This window comes from Glycine soja, chromosome 11, assembly GCF_004193775.1.
Source record: "Glycine soja cultivar W05 chromosome 11, ASM419377v2, whole genome shotgun sequence".
Classification (NCBI taxonomy): Eukaryota; Viridiplantae; Streptophyta; class Magnoliopsida; order Fabales; family Fabaceae; genus Glycine; species Glycine soja.
This window is the reverse complement of record NC_041012.1, coordinates 38,103,233-38,127,131: the sequence shown is the minus strand read 5'-3', so window position 1 is coordinate 38,127,131 and position 23,899 is coordinate 38,103,233. Positions and strand designations below refer to the sequence as shown.

General features: G+C 33.3%; 1 protein-coding gene across 3 annotated transcripts; it reads left to right on the top strand.

The window, feature by feature from the left end:
* The first annotated feature begins 1,508 nt into the window (after nucleotides 1-1,508).
* On the top strand, nucleotides 1,509-21,732 carry LOC114376091 (DNA-directed RNA polymerase I subunit 2-like). 3 transcript variants are annotated; one of them, XM_028334010.1, is made up of 27 exons: nucleotides 1,509-1,827; nucleotides 2,480-2,562; nucleotides 2,671-2,790; nucleotides 4,499-4,575; nucleotides 5,034-5,097; nucleotides 5,246-5,316; nucleotides 6,210-6,287; nucleotides 6,419-6,464; nucleotides 6,621-6,801; nucleotides 6,879-6,931; nucleotides 7,882-7,955; nucleotides 8,109-8,226; nucleotides 12,073-12,160; nucleotides 12,358-12,473; nucleotides 13,522-13,649; nucleotides 13,730-13,809; nucleotides 15,862-16,103; nucleotides 16,177-16,341; nucleotides 16,480-16,644; nucleotides 16,737-16,811; nucleotides 17,144-17,247; nucleotides 17,327-17,402; nucleotides 17,792-17,920; nucleotides 17,997-18,137; nucleotides 18,805-19,017; nucleotides 20,208-20,462; nucleotides 20,843-21,711. In XM_028334010.1, exons 1-27 carry the CDS (start codon nucleotides 1,662-1,664, stop codon nucleotides 21,260-21,262), a joined length of 3,528 nt encoding a protein of 1,175 aa, XP_028189811.1. In that variant the 5' UTR covers nucleotides 1,509-1,661; the 3' UTR covers nucleotides 21,263-21,711. The 3 variants fall into 3 exon arrangements, with proteins under 3 accessions (XP_028189811.1, XP_028189810.1, XP_028189809.1); XM_028334009.1 differs by having other exon boundaries at nucleotides 7,882-8,226; nucleotides 16,480-16,639; nucleotides 17,211-17,247; nucleotides 20,843-21,732; XM_028334008.1 differs by having other exon boundaries at nucleotides 7,882-8,226.
* Nucleotides 21,733-23,899: the final 2,167 nt, after the last annotated feature.

The following is a 23,899-nucleotide window of genomic DNA, read 5'->3' as shown; positions in this document are numbered from 1 at the left end:
ACCGTTGATGTTAGATGAATGATTTTAATTTTTGACATCGGTTATAATTATCACCGATGTAGAAAATGACTATTGAGATTCATTCTCAATATCTTTCTCACAACAAACACATGTGATAGGGCACTCCACATTCTTCCTTCATAGATTTGACTCAGTGGGTAAACATCTCTAAGTAATCTCTATAGAAAGTGTCTTATTTTTGGGGGAACTTGAATTTTCCATATCAACATCCAATCACCCTCACATTGTAAGTGGCCTATGTCAAGAATATTTTCCATGGTATTATGATAGACACTTCTAACCGTATAATCACTTGTAGGAGAAAACTTCCAAATAATATTATCATGTCAAAAGTATTTAATAAAGGGATCATTTGAATTTTTTAGCGTCAAGTTGATAAAAAATCCTTCTACCAAGTTTTTATCCAAGGTACTAGTATTGTGATCAATTAAATCTCCTACTTTCAAATTACAATTCTGGTGAGAATAAGTAGGAAAGACATGGGAGTTGTTACCATTTTTTAGCTAAGGTTGAGACCAAGCATGGATAGAATTACCATTGTCGATCCTTAGTTGCATTCCTTCTCTTACCACTACCTATGATGCCAGGATACTACATCATACAAAGCTTGGATTATGCCTTGATTGGACATTTAAGAAATCCACATATAGGTAGATTATGGTAATAACAATGGACACAATTAGTAATAATTTGTGTCACTTAATTAAGTGATTTAGAAATCCTAATTCAACATTAGATATGAGATAAATATAAATTATAGATTATAAAAATAATAATTAATTTCATTAAGTATGTTAATGGCTAAGGACATTATATATATAGAGAAATTATAGCTATACAACAAATTGTATAGCATAATATACAACTAAGAAAGATAGAGAGAAAATTAAGATTAATTTAAATTTGAAATGTAATAAATAATAAGATGAAGGAGAGATACACACAAAATCACAAAATATAATGTTGCACAAATTGTTGTACATTTACCACTTTTTTATTTTTTTATTTTTTTAGGTGTAATTGCATATTGTACTATTCAAGTCTCATAAAATTTTACCACTTAAGTTTTATTTTTACAAAATTTATCATCCAAAAATTTAAATTTTGTTGTTCTTTTTATCAGTTTTGACATAAAATAAATAATTTTGAATTTTAATATCGGTTATAATTATAACTGATATAGAAAATTACTTTTTTTGTATTGATTATAACTACAACTTAATTTTTTTATATCATTTTGTTATAAGGTAATGACAAAACAAACAAAAATAAAAAATATGAATTGTAAAATTTGTGACATGTTAAAAGTTTGATGGTTAAATATGTGAAAATAAATTTTAATGGTAAAATTTATAAAATTATGAAAGTTGAGTGATAAAATATGTAAAATAAAATTTAAATATAAAATAATAAAAATTTGATGATAAAATTTGCATTAAACCTATTTTTTAAAAAATATAAAAAACCCTATTATTATACTCCGCGGTACAAGCCATAAACCCTTCTTCTCCCCTACTTCCTTCTTCGTGCGTCGCCTCCTTCGCCCCTCACAGACTCGAAACGCCATCAAAACGACGCCGTACCCCCATCCGCCACCTTCGAACCCTAGTTTCTTTTTCTCCTTCGAGAGAGTACCGAAGATGGTGGCTAAACCGGGTTCGGTTCCGGACTTCGAGGCGCTGCGGGAGCTCTTCAAGCATCACATAGAGTCCTTCGATTACATGGTCGATGCTGGATTAGATACCATGCTCGGACACATCAAACCCGTCGAAATTTTCGATGATTTCACTTCCACAAAGCTTAGAAATATCCTTTTTTTTAATGAAAAAACTCTGTTAATTAGCTCCACAACATGCGTGTTTTTAGTGTTTGGTTTCAGAACTTTTTTTTTTTGGAATTGGTGTTGTTATTGTTAAGTTGGTGGTTGTTGATTTTTTGTCAAGTTACAGTTTTCTCCATACCTGTTTGGACAAATTTGTTTATAAACAATTATTTGGCTCCATAACGTGTATTTTTAGTGTTTGGTTTCAGATTTTTTATTTTATTTTTTTTCAAATTGGGGTTGCTATTTTAAGTTGCAATTTTCTTAGGCTCTGTTTAGACAAATTTTATCTATAAACCCTTATAGATAAAAGAGTTTGCTGCCCCTAGTGGTCCTATCCGGCTCGAATAGGATTGCCTCCAGTGGAGGATACTTGCGGTTTAGACCAAAAAAATTAGCTAAAATAAACTTGTTTGCTTCAGTTTTTGGAGAAGTTAGATGAGAGTTTTCCTCGGAAAACTAAGTGCATAAATTTATTTTAGCTTATGAAAGAAGCTCAATTCATCTTTTTTTTTTTGTTAGTGTTTATAGAGAAGTTTATCCAATTAGGGCCTTAGTAGGTTTGGGATTTGAGTTTAATTGGAGTTGCAAAGTTGTTGATGGAGTTGGTATTTGTTCTCTTAACTTGGTTCTTACTTTGGTTGGATAATCCAGTGCTGTATCCGCCGCAGAAGGAGCGGATTTCGAGGACAATGCGGGAGGCTTTACTTCCGTTTGAAGCAAGTTTCAGTTTCAACATTTCATGCTTTATAGTGTGCAGACATTCGTTGGTTTTTTGATTCAATGATTGATTCAGTTGGTGTTTTTCTTCTTTTTTTTTTGAGCAGTGTAGACAGGCAAAGATTTCATATTCAGGGAAGATTACTATAGATGTTTGCTTTCAATATAATGATGGGCCTATTATCAGAGAAAATGTAAATTTTGGGCAGTTTCCCATAATGCTGCAGGTTTGTTGCTTTGTACTTAAATTTTGGCTTTCCTATTGAATGGAGTTTTCTATTGTTAGCTTTCTATGATGTATGACATGAGGTTTATACGTGGCTCTGCTTGAACTAGTTGCAGAGACAAACCAAGTACATGATAGATTTGTCTTTTTTTGTTCCTGCTTCAAGGAAAGGATTATTGATATTGATTGTTATTGTAAATGAATAAAGATGTGTTGCAGTATCATTTTTCCCTAGTTTTTATTGTTTTTTCTGTATATAAAGAGGATGTTAGTATGAAATGTGAATGTTTTATTTTCTACATGTCTGTTGGTTGGAGTGCAGAAATAGTTGTGGGTGGATGCAATTATAGATGCAAGTGGCAGAAAAAGGCTTACATTTAAGTATCCACAATTTATTTTTCAAATGTACTGTTAAGGTTGCCATTTTAATTTGTGAGCTGTTTATTGTGGGAATGAGTGTAAATATTTTTTATTCTGTGGTAAAAATAAAGAGCACTAAGGGCCTTTTTTACCTGTGAACTTTTCATGAATTTAGTGTTACAAAACTTGAAGAATTTTAAGCGTAGTATGTAGTATGTGTGCTAGGTTGTTTGTAGGTAAGTGTTTGGCTTAATATTTAGTTTTAGACATTTAGTGAAAGCTTATTAATTTTGATGTGAATTTTTCATGAATTTATTGTTACAAAACTCAGAAGAATTTTAAGTATAAAATATTGTTCTATCCGTGCTAGGTAGTTTGTAGGGAAGTTTTTGGCTTAAAGTTTAGTTTCAGTGAAAGCTTATTAATTTCTGTGCATTCACAATGCAAAGCAGTGAGGTCAAACTAATATCTGTGACTGTGCAAGTTTTGATTTTTCAGCACTTAACTCTTTTCTTTCTTACAGGCCAGCCTTTGTATTATTTAAGTAGCAACATTTGTTTGTGATTCACAGAAATGAAATCCCAACAAAGAAAAAAATTCAGTATCATTATACGTTATCCTCTTTTAAACACAGAAAAATGTAAACAAAACAGCAATATTAATACTATAGAGGACTCTGATTCATCTACATGTCTACCAAGGAAACTCCATGATAGAAGCCATATGCTCTGTGCCAAATAAAGTTACAAAAGTACTGCTCTCTTAGAAAATTATATATTGGTCCCCAAAGACGAAAGAGCAGCATAAGTTTCCCACTGCTGCAAAGCTTTAAACTTGCTATTTGTTTTTGCATTTTTATCCTCCAGCCTTACAAAAGTACTGCTCTCTTAGAAACTTATATATTGTTCCCCAAAGATGAAAGAGCAGCATAAGTTTCCCACTGCTGCAAAGCTTTAAACTTGCTGTTTGTTTTTGCATTTTTATCCTCCAGCCTTTCAAGCTTTATTTTAGACATGATTCTAAATTCTGTAATATTAACATGTTTTCCTTTTATTAAACTTGAGTGTGTTTGAATTGAATTTTACATTTTTTGTTTGATATGCTTTTAGAAGCATGACAAGTTGTTTTTTATGTAGAAATCCTTGTTTGTTTCTACGTATATTTTGACTTGCCTATTTTCTTACTTGTTAGCTTGACAAACACATACAACTTGTGCATGTGTATATAACAGTTTGTTGTTTTGAGTGCTACTGTGCTCTGAACCATACTAGTAGTGCCAGAAAACAGCTGTTAATTATCTAACTCCATAGTTATGTTGACTGTTTTATCTTTCACCTGGACTGATGCAGTCAAAGTTATGCAACTTGAGAGGTGCTGATCCCCAGAAACTTGTGTCCTACAAGGAAGAAGCATCGGAGATGGGTGGGTAGGTAGTTAAACCCTGTCTGCGTAATATATGTGTGTTGAAACATAAAAATTACTTATGTGCCTGTATTTAGGAGATTTGGTACTTCACATAGTATAAGAGCTTCTATGACTCAGGAGTTTATTTTATTATAATATTATGTTGATGGTTTACTTTTTTCTGTCTCTTATACCTCAGCCTTCCTCAGTTTCTGACTTATGCAAGCACATCTTTATTCTACACGACATAAACTTAACTAAAAAATACTGTTAATAAATAGCAATGTTGTACATTATTACTATAGACTACTGTTAGTGAATTAAGTCTTAATCATCATGGCACTTCTTTTGGGAAGCTTGATATGAGAACTTAGAATTCTGTTTATAACCATTATTCAATTCCCTTGTTCCATTGCTTTCCTTAATTTGTTTCAAAATTGTTTGCTGATAATTGGTTTATCAAACACCTTTTCTCTTCAGTTACTTCATCTTGAATGGCCTTGAGAGAGTTATCCGACTGTTAATTTTGCCAAAACGGAATTATGTAAGCAATCTTTTTGCCTTATGTGCTTACATTGCAGCAAGTAAGCCTGAGCAGCTGTATATCTAGTTTCTCCATAAGGCTAGTCATGGATTTCTGAAGTCCTTGTCATGGCTTATTAATTCCTTTTCTGGTTCCTTAAATGTTGTAGCCTATGAGTATGGTGCGGAATTCATTTAGTGACAGGCGTGAAGGATATACAGATAAAGCAGTTGTAATAAGGTTTGTGTTATCTGCAGTTAGTGCTACTTTAAATGATTAAATTATCTCTTGGATGTTTGCATCTATAAGGCTTATTTAGATTCCATGAACAAATGATTAGATTTTATTCATTTACAAATTTAGAAGTTAAAAAATGATTATATTTAACTAATTCTATCAAATGTGATTCATTCTATTTCCCTTTTTCCTCTCTCCTTTCTTCCAGTGGGTTCTTTTCTTTTGTAAAAAATGGGCAAGCTGCTATTTAGGATGCCAGGTGACATATTTCTAATTTAGTATGATTAACCAAAGAGTGGTTAGCATCTTTCAAAGATAGTGATTCTGACTTATTAACCAATACCATTCTTTTGGTTAACTCATCCTAAATTGGAAATATGTTCAGCCAGATATTCTAATAGTGATTCCCTTAGGAAAAAAAATTACCTTCTATAATTATATTAACATCTGATGCTTGTTTATCCGGTATGTACAGAATTAGATGCCCATTGCATGCTATTCTGCATTTGCCTGATTAAACGCCAACATAATAAATACTTGAAATTGATGTTAATGAGTGGAGTGCCAAACAAATAATTGTGTTCGTGTTTTAATTTTCTCCATGCACGAAATATCAGCTTGTTTGTTTATCTTAGAATGTGGGTTTGAGCCTTACTCAACCCTGAAAGTTAGCTCAAAGGGCGAGGGTTGTCCCCCACTTATATACTCTATCTAGGTCTTATCTCTAGCCAATGTGGGACTTGGGTTTCCCAATAGTTTATCTTTTTTTTTTTTCAGAAATTGGTCTATTTAATTTTTGCCCAAAAGTGAAATATTTTGATTTCTTTGATGTTTAACTCTTCATTTTTGAATACTTTAGTACACTTTCTTTTAAGGTTTTATATTTTAATGTTTAGGTGTGTAAGAGCTGATCAGTCCTCATTATCAGTAAGATTGTATTACCTTCGTAATGGGAGTGCAAGACTTGGTTTCTGGTAAGAAGCCTTATGTTGATTTAAAAGACCTAGTCCAAACTATGTTTCGTACTCCTGTTTTACACCCCTAAAAAAAGTTCCCATGATTTGAGATATAAGTAGATATATTTCATTATGATATCATTTTTCAGGTTAAGAGGAAGGGAGTACTTGCTTCCTGTGGGCATTATTTTGAAGGTAATGATTGCTGATATTAATTTACAATAAAATTCTACTTTAACTTTCTTTTTTGAGTTGGCTTACTATAGGTTCCTTTATTAATCTTATTTCCCCCTTATTTGGTTTTGGTTGTCTGAAGAGTTATTTTATGGTGCTAATTGTCATTTGTAACAGGCTCTCATTGACACAACTGACCGTGAAATTTATGTAAATTTGATAAGCTGCTATAATGAGAAGTATGAAAAGGGAAAGGGTGCTGTTGGGACCCAGCTTGTTGGTGAAAGGGCAAAAATAATCTTAGATGAACTTCGAGATTTGTCTCTTTTCACTCGTCTTCAATGTCTAGAATATATTGGTACTTCACATGGCACTCTTCAAGGTCTCTCTGTCAAACAATTTCTATATTTTTGTACTAATCCATTTTAAATTCAGGAGAGCACTTCCAACCTGTTATGAATGAACTTAAGAATGACAGTTATCCTATTGTAAGTCTTTATATGTTACTATTATATATTAATGGTAAATTATACTCCCCTCTCTCGAAAAATGCTTAAATTTTACTGCCCTCTCGATTTTGAAATATTACACTTGCCTCCTTGTCATTGGAGTGTGCTACACTAGGTCTAATTTGGCATGAATTAGCCTGATAGAAACCTGGTATCTTATTAATAAGAAATAGGAATTTCTCCCTTAAATATAGAGCCTAACTTTGAGGGACTGCATCTCCCAATGCCCTAACTGCCCAATTCTCTCATAAATTACCAGATGGATTTCTCTTCACATCCCCTCTTTTTTATAGGCAACATGCCTTATTTCTTCACCAGCCTAACTCACTAACTTACTAGTATAACTAAATAACTGGTAAGAACCTTGGGGGTACCACACCACAAAAGCTAGCTATTGTAGTTGTAGATCACAAGGCCTTATACACTAGAAATACCAAGTTTTCACTTTCTGCTTGAGAGGATAAATAGGAAGGAGAAAAGTTTTTTTTGTGGGACCCACATGAAAAAACTCTCCCCCCTCAATTTGGCATGATAGGAGAATATCTCTCATTTTCATTTTTTTGTTTGTTTTTTAAAAAAAATTTATAACAAAAATAAAAATGGAGTAAAAAGTTTATTTTTTGTGTTACTTTTAATTTTTAATTATAATAAAAATATTTTTCAAATAATATATTTCTTTCCACTCTCTTCTACTTATCCTAACAAGTACAGAGAAATCTATCCAAAAATACATCTTTTCTACTCTATTCTCTTTTACTTCCATGTTTTCTATTTTTTTCTCTTATTTCTTTCTCTTTTTCACTTCTAATCCAAACAAAGCATTAGGGTTAGGGGGGGTGTAATTTACCCTTTTATTTATTTAATTTGAGGAAAGGTTTTATTTGGCCATATGTCTGTCTAATGATTATATGAGTTTCTTTGTTTACTAGGTGGCTGATGCTGTTTTGAAGGACTGCATATTAGTTCATCTGGATAACAATTTTGACAAATTCAATCTTCTCATGTTAGGCACTTGCTCTTGTTTTTTATGCGATGATTTTGTAACTAGTAACCTTAAATTGTTTCTTATGGACAAGAAATATTTTTGCTGGAGGATTTATGTATTGTTTTCTCACATTTTGGGTTTTGGTTGGCTCCTACTTTCTTCCCTCTTTAGCTTCATGTTGCAGAAACTTTTCTCACTTATAGATCAGACATCGGTGCCGGACAACCCTGATTCCTTGCAAAATCATGAGGTTTTACTCCCTGGACACCTGATTACACTTTATCTCAAGGTAGAAAGCTTTTCAGTATTTTCCATTTTATATTTATGGTTATCAATAAATAGTGTTGAGATTGAGAGTATGTCATCCAGTCTATGGATCTGATTACATTTCAATCATAATTCAATGAATCGAATGCTGTTAATGGCATATGCTTACACTTTATATTTGGTCCCATTTGGCATTTGGAAATTGGATGTGAATTCAAGCTTAGAATGGAATTGGGCCATCAAATTCTAAAGTTCCTGTTTGGTTGTGCCTTTTTGAATTAGTCAAATTCCTTATAGAAAAACCTATTAAATGAAACCTTTATTAATTCTTAACCCTGACCCTAAAGCATTCAATTGGAAGAAGCAAGAATGAAGGTGGCGGAGAAGTACTTTGTAGTTTGTTCTCCACACTTACAGTTGTTTGAACTTTGAAGTAATAACCAAAGCCACTATTTTGAACTCAAAATAGATTCAGGGAAAAGAAAAGAGATTTTATTGATAGAATGATAATGCACATAATATAGGATAAAAGAAATCTCTCCTCCTTGGGTTTTCCCTTCACAAAGATATTTGTTTGCCTAAGTCTGATGGGGGACTGGGGATAAAGGATATCTCCAAATTCAACTTAGCTTTGTTGGGTAGATGGTTATGGGCTTTTGCATCTGATCAGCATCAGCTATGGGTTAGAGTTTTAACCTCTAAATATGGTGGCTGGTCAGAATTTCAATATAATAGAGACAGAAGGGCCTATTCTCATTGGTGGAGAGACATTAGAAGCTTGTATCATCAGTTGGACTGCAGTATTTTTAAAGAGAACTTGTCTTGGAAGGTTGGGTGTGGGGAAAATATCAAATTCTGGTCTGACAATTGGCTAGGGGAACAATACACCCTGCAGCAGAAGTACAACCAGCTTTTCCTCATAAGTAGACAACAAAAGGCTCTCATCTCACAAATGGGCCATTTTAACAATAATAGCTGGTGCTGGGACTTGAGGTGGAGGAGGAACCTATTTGATCATGAAAGTCAGATGGCTGTTCAGTTTTTGGAGGAGATCAGCAATGTGCCTATTCAAAGCCAGGTCAAGGATAATATGATATGGTTGCCTGAACCTAATGGACAGTACACCACCAGGTCAGCTTATAGTTTATGTATGAATACCAGCTCAGTAAATTCTGAAGACAAGATCTTTAAGACAATTTGGCAGCTGCATATTCCCCCTCGGGCAGTCATTTTCTGTTGGAGACTTCTGAAGAATAGACTCCCTACCAAGGTCAACCTCTTAAGAAGAAATGTTTTTACTCAGGCAACCACGTGCTCCTTATGTGATTGTGTGCAAGAAGATGCAGCTCATTTGTTCTTTAACTGTAAAAAGACAATTGGACTGTGGTGGGAATCTCTGAGCTGGGTTCGGGGAGCAGGTCCACTTTCCATTAATCCTGTTCACCACTTCTATCAATTCTGTGATGGGTTTGGGACAAATGTGAATTATACTACAAGGTGTGGGTGGTGGATTGCCTTAACGTGCTCTATATGGCAGCATAGGAATCAACTGATTTTCCAAGGAAAACCTTTTGATCCTTGTAAAGTCATGGACTATGCTATTTATCTAGCTTGGTCTTGGATAAAGGCTAAGGATAAAGATTTTAGTACTAGTTTCAACCATTGGTCCTCTAATATATCCACTTTCGTTGCTTAGTGGGGGTGGATCTGGTTGCTGGTTGGCTGTTTGTTGTTGTTTTTTGGAGGGTAGCACCTTGGTGCTTTGTAATCTCTTTTTCTGGTACCACTCGTACTGGTCATCTTATTAATAATATATATATTTTCAGCCTTCCAAAAAAAAAAAAAGAACAGAAGCTCAATTTACAAATGAGACCAGACAGAATGAATTCCCCTCTCTTCAGTCTTCCTATTTATATGTCATTAACTAATATTCTAACTATCCTGACTAACTCCTTACCCATGGTCCTAACTGTACCACCCTTCCTTAAATGCAACCTTGTCCTCAAGGTTGAAAGCCGCCACCTAATGACAAATTGAGTTCATGTTATTGTTTCCCCAAAATCTACCAGTACAATGCCCCTTCTACATATCCCTATTTATATCTTCTTGACTTTTACAGGGGTTCGTTGTCAACTGAATCCTGCAGCAACCACCCATAGGCTCTCCGTGGTTTGCATTTTTTATTTGGCTAAATGTGCTTTGGTTGGGCTTGATGTGGTTCGACCTTGAATTGAGCTACATAAAGCTATTCTAATTGACTTTTGCATGAGGCCTTATATTGGAGTCTGAAACAAAAACCAATTTGAGCCCTTTGTGTGGGGGTGTTTTTGATGCTGAGCTTCTCTTCAACAATGGTTTCCTTGTCGTCCATCTCCCTCTCTGCAGATCCTTCTGCATCTTCCACCTCAATAGTGATGGCTAACTCTATGGAAGATGCAGTGGTAGTGTGGTGACCAGATGTTCCTCCACAATAATGCTCCATTTCTTTGACCTCAGGGATTCCAGTGATCTCCATGTCTTGACCTCTGCCCACATTCCATTGTCTTGACCTCCTCCCACATTCCATTGTCTTGACCTCCTCCCCCTCTTGTGATGTTATCAAAGGTGGCTCCTCGTTTGTCCAAGAATAAACAGCTACATACATCACTGCATTCTGAATCTGAAACACTCTCCTCTACTCTTGTTCACATGGTCTATTGAATGGGAATCAACTTCTTCGTGAGTGGGTTGTTCATTTTTGACCTTGTCCCCAAACTTGATGCCTTAATTTTGCATCCACCTTTCCACTCACTGCATGATTTCTTCAATTCCCCTGACCTTGATATAGAGGGTTGTGCCTCTGCCCCTTCTCAGGAATGATTTTGACTCTTCAATAGCTTGTGCTGCATTTGCTTCAACTCTTAAATGTTTACCTTGTCAGAACAAGGCTTCAACCCACAAGAATTGGCTAGCTCCTTCAGGGACTCTGAACTCCGTTGGGGTCACTGCTCGATTCTTGTTTGGAACTAAGCATTAGCACTGCAGTAGAAAGGTGAATCCTTTGTGTAGTGAAAACCTTTGCAAGGAAAATATTCTCCTTAGGTATAGGTCTTTGTAATTGAATAAAATATTCTACTTAGGAACCCTTAGGAAAATATCGTTTTCCCGTATGTTTTGGCATCTCTGATATTGGAATATATTTCTGGGTTCCTAACACATTGTCCACTAGAGCATGTGACAGTTTACCACAACCTGTATCTCTGCCACCACTACCTCCATCCACACTGCTGCTATAATAGTTAATAAAATATTTATTTTTTTAGAGAAATTTACAACAACACTCTGAGGTTTTGTGTAATTACACATGCACCCCCTGCTTTTTTAACCATACTTTCACTTCCCTTGTAGAGGGTGTTAGTGTAAGATTTGAGGGGGTATTCAGGGGGGTGTCAGTGTAGTGTTTCCAAACAAATAAGGGGGTGTTAGTGTAATGTTTGCAGACTTAAAGAGGGTTTAGTGTAGGAAAATCAAAAGGGTTGGGTTATGTGTAATTTGATTAAAGTTCAGGGGGTGTTGCTGTAATTTGCTCTTTTTTATATTATATACATTGAAATATTACGGCTTAAGATTTTTTTAAAACAAATCTAGACCATACATACCCAAACAATAATAATAGAACCGAGGTTGCAATTTTATTTCCTGATTCTTTTTTCTTCTCTAAACATGACAGTTGACACTCTCTTGTTCCTATACATCTTGGAAGTTTGTATTCATTTCAGCTTTTACTTCTATTACTTTGCCCTATTCTCTGGGTCATGCGGTCAACTAATTTTCTTTCTCCTACATAAATGTTAAATGATTTCTTGCATTTACATACTGTTGATCCTAGGAAAAACTGGAAGATTGGCTGCAAAAGGGAAGAAGGCTTCTTCTGGATGAGATTGATAAAAAAAGCAAGAAATTTGATTTCAGTGACAGTAAGTAGATATTTGTTTTGTTCTATCTGCTTAAGTTTTTGTTAGTGCTCTACTGCTGTAGTAGTTTATTATATCTGGAATGATCCTGGGACTATAAATGATTCAGAGATTTTTCATTTTTCTTTATATTGCAGTCTGTAAAGTAGTACGGGACTGTAATTTTTGTCATTTTATTGTTTGGTTCTCTGGTATTGCAGTTGTTCAAGTTAAGAAAGTCATGGATAAAAATTCACCAAAGCAAGTCAGTACAGCAGTTGAAAACATGTTGAAAACTGGAAGATTGGTTACACAAACGGGTCTAGATCTGCAGCAGGTATTGGCTTGCCAGTGTATAGTTAAATTATCCCATTGTTCATAATTTTGAATTTTCCAGCTGCCAATTGTCTTTTTGTTTTCTTAATTATAATATAATATTAGTATTAAATATTAATAAGCTTACTCATAAGGAAATGCATATAATTAGATATTTTTCCGTATTCATTAACTTGTCAAGATAAGATAATTCCATTTATCTTTAGTATTTTGTCTTGTTTAATATGATCCTGTGCTTGAAAGAATAGACCGATCTTGACAGATGCAGATATTATATTTGTTGTGCTTTCCTTTTGGGACCCTTTTCCTTTCCTCTTTTGATGTTCTTCTTCCATGCATCTTCTGTATGACACATGCACTAATGCCCCAATGCCTTTCTCTAATTTTATTGTTCATATAAAGTTTATTATCAGTGACCTATGAAGCATGAAAAAATTTAAAAAGGATTTTTTTCCTTGTTTTAACACCTTAAGGCTCAAATTCTTAATTGATTTCTCCAAACTTTGTTATGGTGCTTTGTGCTTCTCTGCTTGTAACATTTTTAGAAGGGAATATCTTGATCTGGGGGAGTCAGTTGATTTATGCATTAATAGATATTATTGGTCACAATTCACATTGCTTATGATTAGTTGTTAACATTAAAGTAGTGTCATTCAGTGGTACATTATAAAATGGCTAAAATTCAAGTTGCTGCCTTTGATTATTGGCCATTTGAAAAAAAAACAATGGCTTATAAGTTAGCAACTCGACTCCATTACCAAATCATTCAATGTAGTGCAATATTAACCCCCTTTATTGAGGTTGACTGCTGAAATCCCCACTTGGGTGTCAACATAGACTGTGACAAGTTAAAGGAGTTGGGTTATTGAAATAGGAGTTTTGAACCAGAAAGCTTTCTGAAAATGTCTATTAGCTAATAAGTGTTTCCTGCATTTTAGCCAAATAAATGTTGAGTAAACTATCGCAAGACCAGTTTCTTAATTGGTTTAATTCTCTTGTTTTTGTTAGCTTGTTCCCCTCCTATTTACTGACTATTTTTGCTTAATCAGAGGGCAGGTTATACAGTTCAGGCTGAAAGGCTAAATTTTTTACGTTTTCTATCACATTTCCGTGCTGTTCATCGAGGGGCCTCATTTGCTGGACTTCGTACCACAACTGTGCGGAAGCTGTTACCTGAGTTAGTACTTTTATACATAATCGGTAGATTGCGATTTTGTTATAATATACTTACCTATGTTTTTTTATATATATAAATAGATCTTGGGGTTTTCTCTGCCCTGTGCACACACCTGATGGAGAGCCCTGTGGATTGTTGAATCATATGACTTGCACTAGTAGTAAGTTACTACTCTCATTTTTCTCTTTTTTCTGATTCATTTATTTTCGTCTTCTTTTTTTTCTTTTTCTTAAATGCAAGATATTTGTGCTTAATTATGAAGTGTACTTGTTAGTGACTTCCCCACTCTGGCTGTGCCTTGTAGTATTTATTAGTACTTAAAAGAGATTGTTCATTAAATTTTGTTAATGTGTAATTACCTCTTGAAACAAAGTGAAACCAGTTCCATAAACTAAATTCCAGAGACATGCGAATTAGCTTTCAATTTATTTTATGGAAAATTATAGAACAGTACTTGGTTATTAAAAATTCTAATTTTGTAACAGAGAACTACTTAACTGGCTAATAATGTTCAAGGAGTGGTTAATGAGTAACCATTTATTGACTTGATCAACCTCTTCAGTTCAGCGGTTACTAATGATTCCATTGTTGTAAGGGCCTGATTTTTTATTTTTTTTATTTTTGAAAACAGTTTTCAGTGATTTCGATCACAGCTGCATTTTGGTCACAACAGTAATGTGATTTGCAGCTGCATGATTTTGATCATATGGCTTTTGCTGTCCCCATGCATTTTAATTACCATCTTCAATGCTTCTAGAATAATGTATATATATTTATTTGTAAACATTTTAATTATTTTTTTTTGCAAACTTAGCTATCTAATTTTATGTAAAAGAAATATTGTAACACAGCTATTTAATTCTTAATTTATTAATTTATATTAATACCAATATAATAAATTACAATACAAAAGACATCAATGCAAAAAATAGATATGGACAATAAAACCTATTTTGATAATTGCACAATCAAAATTTATTTTGATTGCTAGTTTCTAAATGACATTGTGTGTCAAAATCAATTTTCTAATATTTTCTATCCAAATAAAACTCATGTTGATTCAAAGTCAATTCTACAAACACATTTCCAATGTGCACTTTGTATGACGATTTATGAATTAATCGTTATGTTGGTACTTCCCAACAATGACATAAAATTATGATTAGGAATAATGATGCTGATTTCTGTAACCTGGACAGAATACTTTGGCAATAAGTTTAATTGCAATTCGAAAGAACAGGGAAATCACTCTGTGCATTAAGATAATGGATTGTGCAAAATGAAGAGTAGATATAGAAGCAGCGACAAAGTGGATGACAATTGCTGGCTTTATTTTAGGCTAAATTATTCACATGGTCCCTTATCTTTATTTTAGGTAGCAATTTGGTCCTTTATTTTTTAAAAGTTGCAATATGGTCTCTTATTTATCAAAAATTGTAAAATTGTCCCTTAAGTAATTTTTTATATCATGTTTATCCCAAAAAACTGAAAGATATTACTTCAGGGACAAACATGCTGTAAAAAAATTACTTAAGGGATCATTTTACAACTTTTAATAAATAAAGGACCATTTTGCAACTTTTAAAAAATAAAGAACCAAATTGCAACCTAAAATAAAGATAAGGGACCAATGGAGTAATTTAGCCAAATGTTATATTTCACAACCTAAATTAGAGAGATATCAGGGACGGATGGAGAGGGGGGCGGGCAGGGGCCTGAGCCCCCCTTCCCTTGGCACTTCTTATGTACGTAGACATATATTTTAATTAATGTTTAATTGTATAAAATTAATTATCTATGTTATTATTTTAATAATGATTAAGGTTAGTTAGTGTAAAATTATGTAAAATTAGTTGTGTTTGTTATTATTATTGCAATGGTTAAGGTGCTAACTAGAATATAATTGTGTAAAATTAATTGTGTTTGTTGTTTTTATGATAACGGTTATGGTTATTATCATTTAAAATAAAAATTATTTTCAATTTTATGTGTTAAAATATTAAATATTTTTTAAAAAATTATTACTTATTAAAAGTTAGACATTTAAATAATTACAATGGAAGAAATTTTTTTAGCCCCCCCTTTAATAGGTTTCTGGATCTGTCCCTGGATATAATCTTTTTTTATTAGCTAGAAGATTCATTTTTCATCGGAGTAATTGACGATCCTACCATTTGTGGTTAACTTTTTTTTTCTCTCTTTTCTATTTCAGGGATAACGTCATTCTTTGATTCTCAAGGAAACATTAAAGATTATTTTAAAATAAAAATGTCCATCCTAAATGTTTTATTGGAGGTTGGGATGACACCATCATTGCCAAAGATATTTCTTCCTGGTCCACCTGAAGCTCTTACTGTTCTCTTAGATGGTTGTGTTGTTGGTTGTATAGCTTCCAGTGAAGTGGAGAAAGTTGTGGCTCACATACGAGAATTAAAAGTGTCATCTGTCGCAGTGGTTTGTTTTGTTAAAATTTCCTTGCTTCCCTTATAATATATTACTTGATATTGACTTGAAAATTATGTGACAGATTCCTGATGATATGGAAGTAGGATATGTTCCTTTGAGCATGGGTGGTGCCTATCCTGGTCTCTACCTGTGCACATCCCCTTCTAGATTTGTTCGGCCAGTTAGAAATATATCAATTGCTTCCAATGGAAGTGAAAACATAGAACTCATTGGGCCATTTGAGCAGGTCATTGTAGATTTTTCTTCTGTATGTTGTATACTTGTTTGGAGTTATTCTAATAAAGGCATATCTATCTTTATAGAGATGAGTGATATGAACTTAGGATTTGTCAAATTTTTAAGTGTTATGTATTTTTCTTATCAGGTTTTTATGGAAATTAGATGTCCTGATGGTGGGGATGGTGGAAGAAAAAGTTCATTTCCTGCAACTCACGAAGAAATTCATCCAACAGTAATGCTTAGTGTAGTTGCTAATCTCACACCATGGTCAGATCATAATCAGAGTCCACGAAATATGTACCAGTGTCAGGTTCTATAATCTTTTGTACTTTTCTTGGTATCCAAATCTACTTTAGCAGTTTAGCTACAATTTTTTTCACTCTGGGGGTGTTTATGATGTAGATGGCAAAGCAAACAATGGCATTTTCTTCACAAACTATTCAACATCGTGCAGATCAAAAGTTATATCATCTTCAGGTTTGTTCAAATCAGCATTATGAAAATTGTGGATACTCTCTGTTCGGAATAAAAACAGATTTGGTCTTTGTATGTTGGAAATCAAATATGGGTATCAAAATAATTGGTCCTGTAGTAAATTATATCCCTTGCATCTGATATATAATTATTTATACTTTCTGTAACCTGAATATTTTTGGGGCATTGTCCGACTCCCCTGAGTCTCATCATATAAATCATATGCCCAATTATAACAATTGGTCTTTAAATTATATCCCCTGCATATAATAACATTGTTTATACTTTATTCTTCTTAGACTGTTATAACTTAAACATTTTGGGGGCATTTTCAGACTCCTCAGACTCCCATTGTACGCACAAGTACATATACTAAATACAACATTGATGAATTTCCAACAGGCACAAATGCTATAGTTGCAGTTCTGGCATATACGGGGTAACTACTTTAATGCAAAGCAACTATAGTTTTAACCATCCTGTGCTATTTACAAATATCCTGTGCTAACTGTTTACAGATATGATATGGAGGATGCTATGATTCTAAATAAGTCATCAGTGGAGCGTGGAATGTTTCATGGACAAATATATCAGGTTAAATACCTGACACAACTAATTAAGCTTTCTGGATTTGAATGCATCATAGTTAATTTCTCATGACACTTCATTTTGAGATGCCGTGACTTTGTTTCATCTTGAAGTTTTTGCCGTTTGCTCTGAATCAGTTCTTTTCTTTTGGAACTTCATTATTGTCTTCTTTTTATTCTTGAGGATTTCTTATCCTCTTACATTTGTTTTTCTCTTTCACAATTAATACTTTGCTTATATAAAAAAAAGATTGGAACTTCATTGTTGATTAATTTTTCTATTTGTGAGTCTTATACCCCACCAAACATGTTTCTTTTACACTCAATGCAGCCATGTAACGGATTGATCCTTGACTTGACTTGACAGAGAATTTTCTTTCATGACTGTTTTGGCAGACAGAAACTATTGACTTAACTGAACAAGGGGGAAGGTCAGACCGATCTTCAAGAATGTTCAGAAAAAGTAATATAGAGAAATCAGCTTGTCCATCCATTGATTCAGATGGACTTCCACATGTTGGTCAGGTATTATACCCCCCTCTCCCCCATCTTATCTCTTGACTTCAATTTTGTCCGGAAAATCTTAATGCATGACTTTCAGATGATACGGCCAGATGAACCCTATTGTAGCATTTATAATGAAGTAACAAGTTCCATACACACCTTAAAAAGAAAGGGTTCTGAAGCTGTTTATGTTGACTATGTTGCTGCTGATGTAAAAAACAAGAAGCACCTTCAGAAGGTGAGTCAAGAAAGCTCATAATAATTTTCTTCTCTTTATTTAGTGAACTTTTGTTCTTGTTTAAAAGAAAGAATAGTATAGGTGTTTGTACTTGTTTGCACAGATTGATCTTGTCAATGATTGAACCATGTTATTTACTTCCCTTGACCTTTGGTGCTCTATTCATGTTTTCTTTGAGTTCTTTTTCCATTTTGATATGCAAGGACTGAGAGCTGTATTATGCTGATTACCCATTTTTACTTGCTGTTGTCCTTTTGTTAAAATTCTTGAAAGATGATATTTTAGCTTCCCTGCTGCCTGTGTTTATTTCCTCTGTTCAATAAAACTTATAATTCGTAAAACAAAAATTGTATACCTTGATTTGATTTGTTTATTTGTCACAAAAAAATATTTTGATTTGTAATTGAAGTTTCTATTTTTTACTTATCCCTGATAAATTTTTATTTTTTATATTGACTGCTACACTGCATAATCCTGGATTTGTAATCTGAATGTTGTTACAAGAGATATGGTACTAGCAACGGAAACATAAATTCAAGCTAGATAACCTTATACTCAGTATTGTTTGATTTGGTTAGTCAGTTGATATTTTTTTACTGGGCTTCTAGTTCTTTATTTGATTACTCACTTTGATCTGCTAATTTTTAGCTTATGCTCATTGGAGCAGGTTAACATACGTTTTCGACATCCCCGGAACCCTGTTATTGGTGATAAATTTAGCAGCAGACATGGGCAGAAAGGTGTTTGCTCTCAGCTGTGGCCAGATGTTGATATGCCATTTTCTGGAACTACTGGGATGCGCCCAGATCTCATTATCAATCCTCATGCATTTCCTTCCAGGATGACAATTGCTATGCTTTTGGAATCTGTTGCTGCTAAGGTACTATGACTAAAAAATTGCATGAAGATTATCATACAACAAAAGCCTTATGCGTGGTGATTATCATATAAATTATCAAATTTTTTAATGCGAAGTAGTTTATAGCATATTTACATAGTAGTTGATAGCACACTATAGCTGAGTGGAGTGGCACTGGACCGCTATAGGATTCAGATATTGGAGCAGTTTCAATAGTGACCATTGATAGCAGACAAATGGCGACTTTTTGTGTACTATAGCGGTGCTGCCATGATATAGTCTTAACAGTAACCAATTTTTACCCCTGGAACACTGTTGTTAGGTTTTTTTTTGGGGTAAAATATTTCATAAAACGTACCTTTGTTTTGGCCTCTGTTCCATCACAGTTTATAAGATTTTTTTTCCCCGTGTTCTGTCCTTTTGTCTTCCTCTAGACTTCCCTGTTCACACCCTGCTAAATTTTATCTAGTCTGTTGCATTCTTTTTCTATTAATTTCTTCATCTTTCATTTTTTTTACTTCATTACTATGTTCTTATTGCTTCTAGGTGGATGGTGATTATAAGTGTGAACTGTGACTTATTTTTTATTATAAATTTCTTTAATTTTGGATATTTTGTCTTGTTTCTTTGAGTATTTATGTGTAGTATATATACTATTTAGTTTGTATGCTAGCATTTAAAATAGTGGTCAGTCCACTATCCAGAGCATTTTCAGAGTAGACTGCTACCCACCACTATCTGAAATTGATAACTATTGTTGATAGAAGATAAAGATATTACCAATGCCAAGTGAGAATGATATCATTATTATGTAATTCCTTTAGTGATTTATCTGAGGATCATTTTTGTGTTTAGGTGTGTCTTCACTTTTTAATGATTAAGAACTATGAAACACCATACTTGTACATCCAAAATGGTTGTTGTATTAGTGTTCAATACGAATCATGTCAGATACTTCTAGCCTACTTTCAGTTATTGATTGAAATTTTGTACCAATACAAGTGGGATTGCACTATAATTAGATAAATTATAGTATTTTATTGTGTCTACAATGACTAATGCTGACTTTAGGAAACTTTGATATCTTTATTCTAATTAATATTTGTGTTTTTATGTTAACATTATATCAATTTCTTATGCTGTATCTTATCTGTGCTGTATCTGTCTCATGTTAGAAGGCATGTATGATTAATAATAATTTCTTCTTGCAGGGAGGTAGCTTACGTGGAGAATTTGTAGATGCAACTCCATTTCGAAGTTCAGTTACGAAAGACAGTGGGGAGTCTGATTCAAAATCAGGTTCACTTGTCGATGATCTTGGCCTTCTGCTAAGAGAAAAGGGATTTAATTATCATGGTTTGGAGGTTCTATACAGTGGTGTTTATGGAACAGAACTAACATGTGAGATATTTATTGGACCTGTTTATTATCAGCGGCTGCGTCACATGGTTTCAGACAAATTTCAGGTGAACAAATTCACTGTTTTTTACTTCCTATAAAACCATCAGCGAAAATGATACTTTCCTTATTTTCTGTGTTGACACATTAAAAATGTTTGGCTATCTAGTGGTTGTGATGGTGTTGTTAGATGACAGTGTAAAAAGCTTCATAATGTAATGTGTATATCAAATTTAACACAATAAATTGTTAGGATTTTTATGCTGGCAGGAGTGGATCAGTAGAACTTCTTTTTGTTTTTTTGAATTGCTTTCTGTAGACAACAAATTCAAAGACATTTTGATAAACAATAGTTCTTATATTGACTCTTGTTGATGAGTAGATTGCTTGGTATTTTTATTCACTTTTCCCTCTTAATTGCAATAAAGGGTTATCTTCTATGTTACAGGTTCGATCTACTGGCACAATTGACCAGGTCACCCGGCAGCCGATAAAAGGACGAAAGCGTGGTGGGGGAATTCGATTTGGAGAAATGGAACGCGACTCTCTGCTTGCACATGGAGCTGCATATCTTCTGCATGATAGGTTGCACACGTGTTCTGATTATCACATTGCCGATGTTTGTTCACTTTGTGGAAGCATGCTTGCAACAACATTCATCCAACCTCAAAAGCGGCCAGTTCGGGAGATTGGTGGGCTACCCCCTGGAAGAGCTCCGAAAAAGGTTACTTGTCATGCTTGCCAAACGAGTAAGGGCATGGAGACAGTCGCCATGCCCTATGTATTTAGATATTTGGCTGCTGAGTTAGCAGCAATGAATATAAAAATGACTCTTAAGCTCAGTGATGGAGCCGGAGTTGGAGCGTGATATGTTTTTTGACTTTTGAGTATAGTCTCAGTTGCTAAGATGGCATATACTTAATTTTATTGGATGTGTTAAGTTTGTGATTTGCATCAACATGAATGACTAATAGTAATGGAGCTCAGATGCTTGCTCACATCATGGGGAGTTAAAAATTTTCCAGGCCATGCATTCTTATTGGTGACACCACAGACTGTAATCTGAATTGCTGGCTGCTTTTAACAGATCCAGATAGTTGTGCAAGGATTTAAGTTCTTCATGTTGTCAATTGTCATGTGGAAATTGTTTAATGGTTTCAGATGGTGGGAGGAGATAGGTTGATTTTATAATATTGTAAATTGTATCATAGCCTTGAGTTGTGCTGAAGGCACCCTTATTTATTGTTTGAGGACAGATACAGTTGTCTATTATTTTGCATATTAAATTATGTTATATCCTCCTTTAGTAAAAGTTAATTCATACAATATTTAGTTTAATTTTGATACTCCCTTACGCTTAGAATTAAGATTTTTATATCAACCAATTAGAAATAACTCTAAATATAACTTTTGAAGTAATTATTAAATAAATTTTTATTATGTGACAAATCTATAATTGGGTGAAAGTGTTAAATTCGTAATAATATCAGTAAATTTAATTATTTTTTTATTACACTATTTTTTCTCTCTCTCTGAGTGTATATATATATATATATATATATATATATATATATATAAAATCATATACCTTGTTATTTGTCTATCTCGTTGTACTTTTTGCTTAAAAATGTTCCGAATCAAAATGTAATTATAATTGACTACCTGTTCCAGTACATTGAATAGGAAGGGAAAATAAAGACAAGAAATAAAGGTAGAAAAAATAAAGAAAGTATGATCATATTAAAAGATATTTATTATGATTGATCGGTTAGTTTGACGAAATAGGTCCAATTAGTTGAATTACTACCAGAGCCTAGAGGTTAACATGGCTTCGGCTAGGTTATGCATTTTACAAGTATTAATATTAAGGGTGTTGCTAGGTGTATCTAGTATTATTATTGGTGCACCCAACATTTTTTAAAAATATTAAAACTGTCCTTGTATGTTGATATTAAGCGCATACGGATTAACTTATTTATAAAAGGCTTACGGATCAAGCTTCTACGGATCAAGTTGATCCATAAAAGGCTTACAGATCAACTAAGCCTTTTACGGATCAACTTAAAAGGCTTACGGATTAAAGGTATTTCAATTTTTTTCTCTTAAGTGTTGAGTGCACCAATAATAATGTTGGGTGTACCTAGCAACACCCTAATATTAACTTGTTTCTCAAATTAAAAGAATGAATTTGACCTTTTTTTTGTTGAAAATTTGACCTATTCATTTGATATAGACTATTTTTAAGACTTGACTTAAAGACTAATCAAAAACCCATATTTGTTGGGGCACCTTACAAGCAACCTTTTTAAATTCTATCTAGAATGATTGACTAACTAGATAGTGGCTTGTGCATTGCACAGGCAGGGTAAGAAAAAAAAAATATTAATAGTGACCCATGTTTGAGTGTTTTAAACTTGAAAATTGAGTGCACTAAAAATTACAAAAAAGAGAGAGAAGAAGGGTAATAATATGATTTTTTTTTTCTTAACAGAAGTAGACCTCTCTTCAGCTTCTTCTCAAAATACACCTATTTGAATTATAATACTCAAACTACACTAGTTTTCATCATCTTTGAAAAGTCGTGATTGGCTACCCCGACTTCCGTATGGTGCATTTTTCTTTTTTTGTTTCATTAATTTGTATTTTAAAATTTTTATTTTAATTTATTACTAAAATAATACAAATATTATATTATATAAATATATTTTTAATTGATTTTAAAAATATTTTTTTATTAAAATAAATTTTTAAGAGATATATATAGATAAAGGAAATTATAAAAATTGAAGAAAATTATAGTATATTTTTTTAGCTAAATTTATGTGTCGTTGACATTTTTGTTTTATTATGTATGTTAATTAATAAATGAGAAAATTAGTCAGTAGTATTAAAACAAATTAAAAAATGATAGATGGGAATAATGAAACCTACTAAAAATAAAATGATGTTCATCACCTCTAAATTATTCATTTCACAACAAATTGTTCTTAAACCTTTGTCTCACGTATTCTCCAAGCCATGTAAAACAACCATTATCCCGTCCACATTTAATTTATAACATTGCACTGGAGAGGGATACCACTTTGGGATGCACAAAAGTGGAGTTGCACTCTTGTCCTGATCTTTATCATATAAAAGAATGCCATCATGTAATAATCTTGTGGATTACTTGTTGTATATCCCAATTGTCTTCATAAAAAAAAAATTGTTATTGCGCCATTTTCAGATCCACCAAGAGGCTGCCACAAAGAGATAGCTTTTAACACCCAACAACTGCTTCTTAATTAGTCCAAGAGTGAGGATTAGGATCAAAGAAGAAAGGTTGGGATAGGAAATCAAGCCTAGACCACACGTCCTTGGCATGGGAACAATTGCGGATATAATGAAGAATGTCTGCCAAATTATGCGAGCAATTAAGCATGGCAAGAAGAAGAGGTTGCTAACCGATAATTGTCATATATTTCTATATTTTAGTGTCGTTTTGGAACAATTAGTTGATATTCTT

Excerpts from the sequence above, each read along its gene's own strand:
- LOC114376091 (XM_028334008.1), top strand. The coding sequence starts at position 1,662 with ATGGTGGCTAAACCGGGTTCGGTTCCGGACTTCGAGGCGCTGCGGGAG. Across the intron at positions 17,403-17,791 it reads TTCATGGACAAATATATCAG|ACAGAAACTATTGACTTAAC; the intron begins GTTAAATACCTG and ends CTGTTTTGGCAG. Across the intron at positions 17,921-17,996 it reads GACTTCCACATGTTGGTCAG|ATGATACGGCCAGATGAACC; the intron begins GTATTATACCCC and ends CATGACTTTCAG.